The 14,096-nt window shown below is 38.6% G+C and overlaps 1 protein-coding gene across 2 annotated transcripts in view; it reads right to left on the bottom strand.

Moving 5' to 3' along the window:
• Window positions 1–4,533: 4,533 nt before the first annotated feature.
• The window catches only part of trpc4a (transient receptor potential cation channel, subfamily C, member 4a), a 31,571-nt gene continuing 22,008 nt past the window's right edge, over window positions 4,534–14,096 (bottom strand). For both annotated transcript variants that reach the window (XM_080867130.1, XM_080867129.1), the window contains 9 exons: window positions 11,151–11,496; window positions 9,719–9,858; window positions 9,428–9,628; window positions 9,192–9,313; window positions 8,664–8,859; window positions 8,376–8,567; window positions 7,213–7,254; window positions 6,707–6,796; window positions 4,534–6,122 (listed from right to left, as the gene is read on the bottom strand). In XM_080867130.1, coding sequence (XP_080723256.1) covers window positions 5,442–6,122; window positions 6,707–6,796; window positions 7,213–7,254; window positions 8,376–8,567; window positions 8,664–8,859; window positions 9,192–9,313; window positions 9,428–9,628; window positions 9,719–9,858; window positions 11,151–11,496 — 2,010 coding nt within the window. In that variant the 3' untranslated portion in view covers window positions 4,534–5,441. The remainder of the gene's footprint in view (window positions 6,123–6,706; window positions 6,797–7,212; window positions 7,255–8,375; window positions 8,568–8,663; window positions 8,860–9,191; window positions 9,314–9,427; window positions 9,629–9,718; window positions 9,859–11,150; window positions 11,497–14,096) is intronic.

The following is a 14,096-nucleotide window of genomic DNA, read 5'->3' as shown; positions in this document are numbered from 1 at the left end:
ATATGTGGGAACACAAATGAGAGAGGGAGCTTTTATATGAACAAGCTTCTCTAACACACCCACTCCCTTTTTAGTTCTTCACTGTCTATTCCATACCATTATATCCTTCTCCCACCCGCATACACCCTTCTATTCAGTCGAAATCCTTCCTCCACCACTAACTCTCCTCCCTCATGTTCGTATGAATTTTGCATGAATTTGCAGACCACCGTCACATCCCAGAGCACCAAGGGCACCCTGTACTTCAAACTTTACGTTGCTGTACAAGCTGCAGTGCCCGCCTGTCTCCAAACTGTGAATTGTGTTTAAAGTATGCAAACCAGTGATGATTTGTTCATTGTATGTAAAATATTAGAGGATTCATTTTTTTCTGAGGCTAACACCCACAGAATTTGCACTGCAATCAAAAAAGATGCCAATAAAGATGCATAAAGAAAAGCAGATTTTAAGATACAGATCCAAACACTAGTTTGACAATAACACCTAAACACGGGCTCTAAGCATACCTCTGATCTCTCTTCATGAGACTTCTGGCAACAAAATGTAAATAAAATTGATATAAAATGCTATAAAATAGAGGTGTAAATCATGCATGAAGACCTACTGTGGTGAATCTGCACAGTCTGGTATTTTACTTGACACCCTTGAAGGAAACCTGACTGTATTTTTATCACACCTCCCCTGGGACCCCACTGTTCTCCCCTTTAACTTTTATCACATTGATTCATCGTTTCCATCAACGTCCCGTGAACTCCCTTTTGCGCTCCTCTTCTCCCATCATCCTCCCTGCTGTCATGTTCATCGTTATCAGCTCAACTTTTTCCCTTCAGCTGTCTCTGTCTCCCACATTGAAGCCAGATCTGATACAGCTTCAAAGAATAAATTAATCATGAATACAGGCTTTCCAGACATCCTCGTGTACAGTCTTGACTTTTCGACAGGTGTGCTTCACACTTTACACATGCAGGTCGAGACAACTCAGACAAGGCTGATTTATTGGACCAAGAGCCATTTCTTTCATTGCTGTTGTTTGAAAACGGATACGCCAAGAGTGCGTGTTTTATTCTTTTACAGTAAATATAGTAAAGTAAGAGAGGGGGTTAAGGTTAGGGGTTAGGGGGTTAGGGATTGGGATGAGAACTATGTTTTAAAAACAAAGGTTAAGACAGCTTTGCTCTGAAACTGCAAATATGTACTCGCTCTTATGAACTCACACAACCTCTGTCTTTCCATGAATGACAGATGAACAGTCTCCAAGAGTCTCCTGACTTTGGAAACATCTTTCTGTCTTTGAGTCCGCTGTTTTTGAAATTTTGCTGTAATTGTAATTGTATTTTAATATTAACAGGTTATCCTCTAAAATCGATAAATGAAGCTCATGTGTATCTATAGCAGTTCTTTATACAGTAAGTATAGTGCTTGGATTTGTCACTCTACCTTCTTCAGGAATCACAGCAGGAAATTTGTGCTATGTATGACGTCTCCCCCTACTGGGAATTATTTGTCAGTACAGTCATATGTAAGGACAGGGACTTACATAAAACCTTTCACAACGTCATACATTTTTATTAGTAAGTTTTGACTAGGTAGTAAATGTTAGACTTTGAGTGTTGAAGAGCGGGCCACAATTTCCAAGGAGCCAGCACAGCCTTTACTCTAATAAATCTAACAGAACCCTGAGTGTGCGAACATTTATAACCACTGGCAAGCTTTGCAGTTTGGTCCTTAGGTTGCTAGATCCTTGAACATATGTTTTTTTTTTTTGTGGGTTAGGTAAATTGCTCCTATTATATATATAGTTTTTTCTTATAATTAAATAAAATGGTCAAAATGTTTCTATTTATTAATTCTTTATCAATTATTTCCTTGAGAAAACAAATCACACTCAATTTTAAATGTAAAAGACTTTTCAGGTTATTTAGGTCATATTTAAAAGTCACATCAGTGCTCTTAACCACGAGTATGCTACTGTATAAGACTTCAGCAGTTAAAACACGTAATTGTGAGTCATTTAAATATGCAATGATAGGAGATATCTATTCATGTGTTTCTGTGTCTGTGACAGCTTGGTTCAATCAAGTTGGAAGATCTATCATAAGCCCAGGAGCATTTCAGTACAGCCTTTTGATCCCACATGGAGCAAAATTTCATCAGCTGCTGAATATTTCATTTCCTTTTCACTTGCTCGGTCACTTGTTCACTGAAATTAGAAATTAGAGGCCAAGCAGCACAAATAGGAAAGCAACAGAAAGTTCAGAGAAAACAAAAAATATCCAGTCTGTGGGGAAACATATGCGGCAGCTGATGAAATTTTAAATAATTTCATAGTTTTACAGAAATTGTAAAAGTTTTGAACTGTGTTTTTATGATGCAGACAGTGCATACTATAGTTACTGTTACATTGTGTAGAGCACAGGTTTTCTATTAATTACAGTGCTTAAACCCCATTTCTCCACTTTTTGTACAAGTGTATAATCACTGTAATACATGTTCACACTCATGATGTTCTTAGGAGCAGAAGAGATGTTAAAGTGGAGCAAAAATGTTGCCAAATTAGCCCTTGCAGTGTGTGGTTTTGGGAAACTGATTGTGAACTAATGGAAATGACATTTCACGACAACTGTTGCTGAGGCAAAAAGAGAAAAACATGAAAGGAGTTCTGTACAGTACTTTAGCTCACCTTATGTGACATCTGTTCCAGGAAGTCACGTGTTTTAACCACCAGTACATGACAATACAGCAGTAGTGTTTGGTCTGTTCACGCTGTTGACAGGGTGATAAACTTCATAAACTTAATCACATTAAGAATAACTACTATTACTACTACTACAGGCTTAGCTGGCAATGTACTGCCGAGGTGCTACCAGCTTTGAAAATTATTTCAGCGGAAATAAGCACAAAAACATCTTAGGTAGTGTTTCACTTGGAAACTTTAAGTAAGACTATAACTTAACAGTTTAGCACTTTAGTTTAACAATACCTAAAGTTGTCTTGTTTTTGTGTGTGCCAGGGAACCACTTCAAATTTGATATTGATATCACAACCAAATAAAAAGAGGCCCAGTAGCACTGATATCAATACTTTCAACTTCTTTGTTCTTCTGAGATGAATCATCACAAATTTGGAATTTCTGAAGACATTTTAATGGCCATTAAATCACTGTGATTTTTGTTTTCCAAAATAATGAGTTTACACAGCAAATCACCCTCTTTAGAGCTTTTCATGTATTTTGAAACTAGGTTGTTGTTTTTTTTTGAAGACCTGTAATGTAAATGTGTGTCTCTAATGCGCCCCTACGGGGTGACCGTGGCTCAGGGGGTTGGGAAGCGCATCTGTAACCGGAAGGTCACCGGTTTGATCCCCGGGCTCTCTGTCCTGGTTGTTGTGTCCTTGGGCAAGACACTTTACCCTACTGGCAGAGGGGCCGATGGTGTAATATGGCAGCCTCGCTTCTGTCAGTCTGCCCCAGTGCAGCTGTGGCTACAACTGTAGCTTGCCTCCACCAGTGTGTGAATGTGAGAGTGAATGAATAGTGGTATTGTAAAGCGCTATGGATGTCTTGAAAAGCGCTATATAAATCCAATCCATTATTATTCTCTTAAGGTGCTTCTTCTGTAGTTCAAATGTGCTATAGCCTATAACACAGACGTGACAGCCAACACAAAAAGTAGTATACGTTTGAAGTATATTTTTTCATTTACAAAAAAACACACAATCAATTTAACAGAGTGGATTAGATACTGAACTTAGAGGATAGAAACAACATATCAATCCTATCATGCTAGTACTGATCCGATACAAATACCAGCATTGGTATTGATACTAATGATATTTGGATCAATGTGCTCACCCTTACAGAGAAAAGGCATGGTATTGCTAATACCAGTGATATCACAATAGTTTTATATGAATTTATACTAGTATTATCACTGATGGTATGACAAAGCACTACTTGAAACCCACCTCTACTCTGCAAACAGTATATGGTGAGCTGAAGGCCCACATCCATTTAAGGAACTGATTTTCAGATAGTGTTCATCTGAATGTAGATAGTAAGGAGATACATGATATGCCCATTTTTTGGCTACTAGCTCTTTGAAAGTCACAAAAATACTACTTCGTGGCTGCCAAACTATATTATCTTTGCCATTTGTCAAAAATACAGAAAATCCACAAAAAATGACAAAAATTATGTGTTTAAAAAAAATTAATTAAAAAAAAAAAAAAGCCAGGCTGCTAGTAACAAAGTAACAAAGCCTAAAGACACGCCTCAAGAGTAAAATAGACCATTTGGTGATGCTTGTCTGACTCCTTTAAATAGAAAGGTATTGTGTGACCCAATTAAAAAAAATATCAGTTTGCATAACAACTATTAACCATTTCATTATTTTTATACATATGCATTTGTTTCAGCATAACCTCATAATCTACTATGAAGATATACAGTTAACTTTTGACAGTATCAGTTACTGTGTTTATGCCTGTCTGGGATTTGCAATGAACAAAAGAGGAGACAGGAAATTAAGAGTGTATTTCTATATTTATTCTTGATTTATGTTTCAGTTTCTATAATGCCATTCATTCGAACTAACATGACATCTTAAACTAACAGTTAAAAACAGCAGATCTGTTCAAAATAATGAGTTTATTCTTGAGTGACAAAACTTGAATAATACGTTGCTTTAAATAATTTATCGGCTGTGTTCATAATGTCTATCTCAGATAGTTTGGCCATGCCCTACTTTACAGAAAATACTTGGGATGAACTGTCAGCGCTGAATTTACAGTCGGCCTAATCAGTGTGATGAGAATCATGATCCACAGTTCTTGCATAGAAAACTTTGACAGAATTGCTGTTGCAATGATCAGAGTTTGAGCGATCTTTGAAAAAACTGTATGCCATTTTAAAGTGTGTAAAGTGCAGAAACAGACAGAGTAAGGCAGAAAGTCACGTCTAAAACAGAACACATCTATTGCTCTAATAAGATACTGATGGGGAGAGTTAAATGTTCATGGGTAGAGGGAAAAAAAAAGAGGTAGAGAGAGACGGTTATATGGTAACCAACAGGACAATTTGAACTGAAATGCACATATCAGCTGGGAGAAAAAGCTTTTTTCTTTCAGGAAATCATTATTGTCCAATCACCTCTGGGGTCTTAAAACGAAATATAGTAATCCTTAAATGTGATTCCTCGTAATGCTTACACGGAGCTTCGAACAATGTTGCTGCATTTCCACTGCTAATATAACAGCGTTTAAAACAGTTAAACCAAAGGCCTCCCTGAGTCTCCAAAGATCAAAGCTGATCATAAGTTTAGTAATAACTGGAAAAGTTCGACTCATGTTCACAATTCTCACTCGAGGCTCACGTTGATTGTCAGTCTCTCTGTCTTCAATCCAGCATTACTGGGCCTGTAGTTCTGATCACATCGCATCACAGCTTAGGCATCGTCTTTGTATGAGCCAGACATACATTCATCAGCTACTGAGTCAGTACAGGTTAAATCCTTGTCTCTTTCCTCGGTTTCTCTTTCTTCACACTGGTCCAAGCATTTTTTGCTGTTCGACTCCTCCTTAATTTCCTCGACTTCTTCCTTCTTTTTTGTTTCCAGGAGTTTCCTCTCACTCTTTTCTCCAGCGATATGTTCCTCTAAGTCTGAGTCCCCACACTCCCCTGCTTCTTCTGACAAAGAGTACATCTCCCTCGAGCTTTCTGCTGCGCTTGATGAGGCTTCTTTGTTGCCCCTTTGGTGTTTCTGAAACAAACCAAAGTCAGATACATCTTTGGAGTTGCTTCTCCTCTGGCTTGACATTTCACCAGAGCTCTCATCAGAGACCAGGGACATGAATCCATTAGGTAGACCATTGGAGGCTTCAGGTGGCCTGGGTGCAGCTGTTGAACTGCCCAGCTTGAGGATGGATGTAGCGATTTTGAATCGATTAAATTTGCTTTTCATCTGGGTGCTCTGTGGGCAAGCAGAGACCTTGAGTGAGGAATTAGGGTACGCAAGGCTGGATTCCACTGAGCTGCCACTGGCCTTTGCCACATTTAAAGCTGACTTTCCTGTCTTCATCATTCCCATCACCTCATAACGGAAACTGGAGATATCTTGTTTCAGCTCCTAAAAAACAAAGAGCAGCTTGACTGTGAAATTTATAACTACTAGCTGTTGGTATCAGCAAAAACTGAGCTGTATTGATTTAGCTAAAAAAGCTATCTAGCTAGCTTTGTAACTAGTTAGCTAACTAGTTAGCTAGCTAGCTTTGACTCAAAAACAGTTATGAGACAAAGCAACACTATGTCTCTAAATGCCTGTAGTCTAGACTAATAATTGATGCATTATTTATCTTTGTATGATCATGGTTATGTCTGTTAAACTAGGAAAAACAGTCACAATGCCCTTCAAATACCTTTGAACTATGATGAAAATCTGGATTAGTGAGCACTTAAACCATCTCCTCATACATCCACATATATATTGTCTTATCATCATTATCTTGTCAGAAGATGACTGTTATTAGTTTGTCTGATGACTTCCTTAAAGGATTTGCATTAACAGTCAACGCATTACAATAATGGGAAAAAAAGATTAAATATAACCAAAATGCAAAAGAAAAATATACAAACATGATGATAAATAACATAACATGAATGTATAATGAATGAATGAATAACATGAATGTCATATTCATTCAAGAAGACTACCTTGAAGTTGTCTTCAGTCAAGCCTTCCTCTGTCTTGGCATCTCGAATCATGGCAGCCACATAACGTTTCACCAGGTTCCTCAGTACCTCCTACAATAATTAAAAAAAAATCTTGAACACAAAAGATCTGAAACTTTATTCAATACAAACTTCAAATGAATGAGACAGGAAACAGACAAATGTGCTCCTCTACAATGAAAAGTGATTTAAATCCTACTGAGTTCAGTTGTTTGGCTGATTTTGTGAAACATCATAAAAGCTTTTTATGGAACGTCCGCTTCAGGGTGTCAGCCCTGCGTTGAACCTGCCCTGTGTGTATCCACCTCTCACCCTTTGACCCCCACCTCCCCTCCCCCCTTTTGTAACAGTAATTAAGAAAATGAACAGATGAAAACTGAGTGCTGGAAACCTAAAAAGGCCAATTTGTGTCTGCCGCACACACTTACACAGACAGTGGTGAGAGACTGTAATTATTTTCAGCTTGCTTTCAAAGAGACTGCACTTACCTGGTACTGATGGTTTATCCTCAGGTTCTCTGCAGCTCGCCTCTACACAGACATCAGATGCCAGAGGTTGGTTAGAGAAAGAGTGGGAGATGAGTTAAAAAAAAACAAACCTAAAACATATTTTGTTTTTCTTCACAGTATCACACTTTTCTGTAAACTCTGCTATCTGTGAGGCTCGATATGTGTGTCTCCTGAGTGCTGCACCATCAAACACGAAAAAGTTTCCCTCTAAAATTAGGCTGCAATAAAGTGAAAATTCTACTTTCTACAGAAACTAACACTTATTTCACTGGGTTATTTCGTTTAGTGTCATACAAGACAAAGCAGAGCAGCAAATCTTGACTCTCTCTTATAAGTAAAGTTGCCTGATTATTTTTTTAAATAAAATTCAGCTCAAGTCATGGAAATTCAGCTCTCAATCACCGCTATTATGCCATGTCATATCAGGAAGCACTCTGGAAGCCATTCCTATACAACTCCAGACTTCAACATTATGAGTTCAAACAACTTTGTTTGTATAAGTACAAGTTACTCTCCACAGTAAAGCATATTTTACATCCATGGACCGAGAGGGTCCAAGAAAGATGTCCCTGCTCCAAAACTAAGACTTTCACCTTTGCCAGAAAGTTTTATGGTCAGGTGCAACAAACATTGAGCTTGTCACAAGAGGTACAAGTATGTCTGGAGGAGTGAAGGTAAGGCTTTCAAACCTAAGAACACTGTACCAGGCAAAAAGCGTGGTGACAGCATCATGCTCTGGGGCTGTTTTGCTACTCGTGGTACTGGTAATTGTACAAAGTGGGTGGAACAATGAAGGTGGAGAACCTCCAAATTTTACAATTACACGTAAAATCAGCAACTAGAATGTTGAAACTTGTACAATTGGGTTTTCCAACCAGACAATGATCCAAACACACATCAACTGGTTTTGGAGTTGATAAAACCTTGAATGGCCTTTGTAAAGTCATAAACCTCCAACCACAACTTATTTACAAAATATGAATTAGTATAACTGAATTTCTCAGTTATAAGTTAAAAAGATAACAGCAATAAAATCTTTCAGCTTATTATTCCTTATGTTCATTTTTTAAACCAACCAACCAACCCCCCTTTTCTCTCTCTGTATGTGAAAACCATACAAACACATTTGACACCAGCCTTACCCCAAGGGTACCAATGGTGTCAGGGCGCTTGGAGCTTGTCCTCCACACCTGCTTCTTGATCCAGCACATGAGGTACCAGAATGATTTGGGGCTGGGGATGATGTTGAAAGGAGCTGGCAGAGTACCCCCTTCTTCAAAATAACTCATCCACAGTTTTGTCCTTGCAAATTTCCACTCAATGTCTGCATGGTCCTGAAATCAGATTGAGGTATATTTGATAAGAATGAATGTTTTGGTTGAACTGTTACACTTACATGACTGTTTGCAGTGTTTTTGATTAGTGCTCACAGCAATGTGCTGGTAGGAGTTGTTCATCATAGCTATGAGCATGTTGAGGAGGACCACCAATGAAATGATGTTGTAGGCCCCGAACATGTTGGCACCGACAAATTCAGTGAACTGGTGGTCAGCATCCACATTGGTCACATACAGGCTGATCAAACCAAAGATAGACCAGAAAAGAGACTGCAGGGTCTCAAATAATCTGCAAGACAACGTATGCGATGTAAGCCAAATTTGCTAAACAGTACAGATACATGCAGTAAATAAAATGTGTCCTTGCTAGTTGAAAATGTATTCAGTTGCAGGATGGTTTAAAAAAGACTGAAGGAACCCTTCACTTAGTGTTAATGAGATTCTGCTAATACACCAGCTTTTCTTAGCAACTGAAAATTTGACTGAGTTCCCACATTTTGTAACAAGTAACAGCGATATACACGAACGCACAGCTCTCTGATTCTTTGACACTCTCTCTCACACACAAGATCACACATTCACACTACTCGAGCAAGCAAGACAGGATTCATGCAAACTCACGTGGAGAAAGCGTTATTCTGATGCACACATCGGATGCCCTTACACTTTCCTTTCTCATCTGAAGCCTTAGTGTCATAGTAAAAGTACAGCTGGTTCAGGCCATTAGCGAAGGCGAGCAGAACCTGAAAAGAAATGCAGCGTGTGGGCGAAATTATGTAACTTCATTCACTACTTCTGTCACATATAATTTACTGTTCCACTTCTTGTCTTTGTTCTGCTCGTGCGCAAACATTTACCAGGCAGTAGATGAAGAGGAACTTCAGGATGTCGAGCAACATTCGCCCCAGAGAAATCTGCAGTGGCCCCAGGTGAGAGTTGGCCGTGAACAGTGAAATGAGGCGCAGGGAACTGAAAATGTTTGCAATGGCAAACACTGCTTCAGCAACTAGTGTCGGGTGCCACATTTCCCACTGGTTTCTGGGTTTACTTCCGCTGTACTGGATGAGCAAAAAAAGAAAAAGAAAAGATAACTTGAGCATAAAGAAAGGTCACAGCCTGTTTAGTCTATTGTCAACACTAGTGGTTACCTTAGTATAGGCTACAATCTTCAGGGAGATAGTGGCCAAGTACAGAGAGTTCATGACAAAGTCCATCAGGTTCCACCAGTCATGAACATAGTCTTGAAAACCACCATCCCACATTTGCTTGATCTCTGCCCAGATGAATCCTAGAAATTAGATTATAGAAAAACAGAGCATGTGTCCAGTATTAGCATTTTATATGATTGCATATTATTTTAAAAAAATTGAGGACTGTAAAGATAAAAATACTCCTTATGTTCTCTTCAATCTGCAGCTACTGTAGCACCCCTGACTCAGGCTGGCTATTTTATTGACATGCCCTTTGAGGAGATGTGAGCTACTGTACATTAGCAAACAAACATGTCTACCAAATTTCATTATCACAGTTTACAATGTTCCCATGTTGACATTTACAGGCTGGCTCGAACACATGATGAAAGAGAGCTAAGGCTGCGGTAAATGCCATTCAATTTTGTATTTGATTATAAACCAAAGTACTGAACAGCTTAAAAAATCAAAAAAGCATTTTCACAATTCTACTTGACGGACACCCTCAGTCTCATGATATTTCAATGGATGCAACTGTCATTATTTTATCTGGATAAATAGAGGATGGAAGTCCCACTGAGATTAAAAATCTCCCTTTCAATGGACACATGGTATTTAACTCAAAACTAAAGAAAAGTAAGTTAACCTCATGGCAGTGCAGGAAAAGAAAAAAAAAACAATCAGGAAGAATAATACATTATGCCTGAACTACAAACAGTTGATCAAAAAGCTACTTTCAGCTACTTCCTTATTCAGAAGCGGTCGCCACAGTGGGCATCTCTGCATGTTTGACTTGGCAGATTTTTTTGTGCTGGACACCCTTTCCAATACAACCCCCATTGGATTTGTTGGCTGTTGTTGAAGAGATTATTTTGGACCAAAGGTGATGGAAGGACTAAAGTCAATGCCTAAAGTCATGTTGGTAGCATGGCTAAAAAGTAAATAGTAAAAACTGTGGAGGGCAGAAAAGCATGTCAACAAGAAGCACTTAGTCACTGAGCTCAAAATCTGCTGCGATGCCCGAGGCAGGATGAAAAAATAACATTTTTATAGGCTTAATGTTCATTCAGCACTTTGATCCAGTTCTACTTTGTGTAGTATTTGGAGTCGATCAGCAACGAAAGAAAAATCACTTGTTCCCATTAACAATTGTAAAGTTTGGAAGTTTGGAAAGTTTGGATTTGACTTTTCCATAGAAACATCAGCTGAGGTGTATGGTTGTCATAGCAAGAGTAATTTAAACCCAATATTTAAAGATTTAGTGACATTAACTGACCACAAATAAGCTCTCTACTTTTTTACCTTCAGCAATTCACCAGTACATTCACCATCAGTACACTATCAAACAGTATAATCATCCTAATGCAGAGTACAAAACCACTGTACTCACCCAGTACCCAGGGCAGGATCATCCACTCCACAGCGGTGGGTGGAGGGCCCTGCCTGTCCTGCCTGTTCTGCTCCGTGATAACAATGTGCTGGGAGGCGAGGAGCAGCAGGAACAGAAAGGTCAGGTAGGACGCCGTGTGGCAGATGAACTTGATGAAGGGCTTGCGGATGAAGAGGCCATAGCGACTCTTGGGAGCGATGAGGTAGCAGAGAGCAAACACAGGGAAGAGGAGACCTATGAAGACACAGGTGACAAACTTTCCCGCCCAGTGACGCCGCCTCCAGCCAGGGAACTCATCATACCAGCGTGATGCCAAAAGCTGCTGACAGTTGGGCTGAGCTACAAACTTAAAGGGGGGATATAAGAAGGGATGGGGAGAGGTTTAAATGTTTCATCTATGCTGTTTGATTTTTTTGTTTTTAAATGGCTCAAAATAACTTTTATTACATTAGCTGTGTATAGCAGGCATATAGGCCTGCTTGGAAAAATCATCCTCAGCCTAAGACTATTTAAAGGTTTTACACCGACCATCATGCCCTTGTGTCAGTATCCTGGAATTAGTACCTGCAGCAAGCTTCAGTTAACGGAATACAAAAGACTGAGTAGGATGTGTTGGTGGTGTAGAAAATTGAAGGGTTATCATGTACACGCACGAGTATTTTAGACTGAAAAACATATTGGCTGTCTTACAGAAACAAAGGTGGCTTTAAGCAGGCAGGTGGGCCATCTCAAATATTTCTACATGTTTAAAAAAGAATGACTGCATAGGATTTTTCTGAGATTTTCTTAAAGCCCTGGTCTGAATATGATTGGAACTTAATTTAAAGACAAATACCTAACGTGACTGTGAATGCATGTGAGTGAGCAGAAATAAAATGTTCAGTAACGCTAAAATAGCGATGCATCAGAAAAGCAGATTAGCTTCAGTGCTTCTCGCCTGAGTGTAGGTATATGGAGGCATACCCGGTTAAAGCAAAACAAATTCTGCTACAAATGAGGGTTACATCATGAGCATGCATGCATATGCAAGCAAATTATGCAGGAGCACACAATGCTGTGAAAAATCCTGATGAGCTTCCATATCAGTATATCAAGTGTTGACCAGCACCGGCGGGTGCCAATTCACCAACTCTGCAGCCTCGTTTCCATGGGAACCACAGATCCTTATCTGTGTTGGGGTCTGAAGCAGAATGGCTCATATTTCCATACTTCAACTACAGTTTTACCTGAAAATGTGAGAGGAAATGCAGAGCAGAAGGATAGAAAGGGCTGAATTTTATGGATGAGAGGAGAAGAAGAAGTGGTATACTCGTTTTTTCTTCTTCTTTTTTTTTAACCAAATTTGAGAGCGGGATAAAGAGAAAGGGAAGACTGAATGAATGTGTGTGAGAGACAACGACACTGTATTTGAAGAATAAAGAGAAGAAAAAGTCCCAACTTTTTCTTTTCAGATGATTTCTTTGAGCACGGGCCTTACTGCAGTGAACCCATGGGTGCAGACTGAAGTAAAATAGAAATAGTAATAATGATAAAAAATAGAAAGTCTTAAATTCTACCACAGCTATAAATATAATTTACCACTATTTAAAAACCGCTTTTGTCACTTATTCATCAAACCTGCGTCATTTCAGGTCTTTAAAGTTCTGAGTGTTCCATTTATAAACAGAGGAATTTATTTTTAACTTGCATCTTTAATTAAACATCAGAACCTTAATCCTGATTAAGAACTGTAAACACTATTTCCTTGGGCTTCTTGACGTGTTGCGATAATCAGCACGATACATTAAACACTGGCAGTGATGGCGAGGCAGGAAATTATGCTAATTAACATGATATATAGGAAATCAATGTGAGTATTTACTCAACACGTGGGCTGAAATTAGAAAGTAATAAATGCCTGAGATTGAATTAAATTGTCTGGTATAAACTAAAAGACTGCGTTCTAAGTAAGATGTTGCTGGCTATTTTATTTAAGAGCCAGGTTAAAAGAACAGGTTTTATTCTCTACAGAAAATCTCTCTGGCTGTACCTTTGATTGCTCTTAAATAAAAAAAAGTTCACCTTTCTATTGAAATATTGTACAGCCATTTCTCATCTGTCACAGTCACTTACCAAAACCAGCCACAGTAAAGTGACATATTTGCTTTAAGTGGCTTTTTTGCACAGCTCAAACCATCCAAGTCCAGTTTGAAAAATGTCTCCTAGCAAACTGCCTATCACCAAGCCTAAAATGCCAGGAAAGTGCCTGTAACTGTGTGAGAGCTGTTGGTGCTTTCTAGCTCGGCAAAGACATGTTCCCCTGCAGCTCTACCGACATAAAAGAACTGCTGAAAGTTTTTTTTGTCGCTATCACAGACACACAGTGACAAGCAAACAGCATTCAGATGGGTGTAGGTTGAAATACAGGTTATATGAAATCCATTGTTTTGGTCCACTACTCTCTCAGAGTTGCAAGGGTAATTACATATCTAAAAATGTAAACATCTAATATCTGTCATTATAGTTAAAATGTGTGTATTATGGAAGATTTGAGTTTATAGAAGATTTTGGTGCACACTACAGTTACCTATCCATCATCTATGCAATACTGTGCAAAAGTCTTGAGCATTTCTTTATAATTTGCTGCTAAGTGGCTTTGAGTTCATCAGAAATCTTTGGCTCTTTTTTCAGTGCAGTCTTTGTACCTGACCACCTTCAAAGGAATATTTTGTTTGTTAAGCAACTTAACACTGAGCCATGAATCATTCAGCAATAAAAAAAAATAGCTCATGATATTAAATAGTATATTGTGTAAACATAAGAGACAATTTAGCAAAGAAACAAATTTAAGTTGTATCTTTCACACTTTGTTACTAACAGTCTGTCAAAAACACATCACAACACAAAGATAAAACAGTTTGTAAAGTATAGTATTTTTCACCAACAAGATGCCAAAGAGATATTGTG

Source organism: Rhamphochromis sp. 'chilingali' (genome assembly GCF_963969265.1).
Source record: "Rhamphochromis sp. 'chilingali' genome assembly, chromosome: 19".
Taxonomy (NCBI): Eukaryota; Metazoa; Chordata; class Actinopteri; order Cichliformes; family Cichlidae; genus Rhamphochromis; species Rhamphochromis sp. 'chilingali'.
The sequence above is the reverse complement of the archived record's forward strand: the minus strand, read 5'-3'. Positions and strand labels throughout refer to the sequence as shown.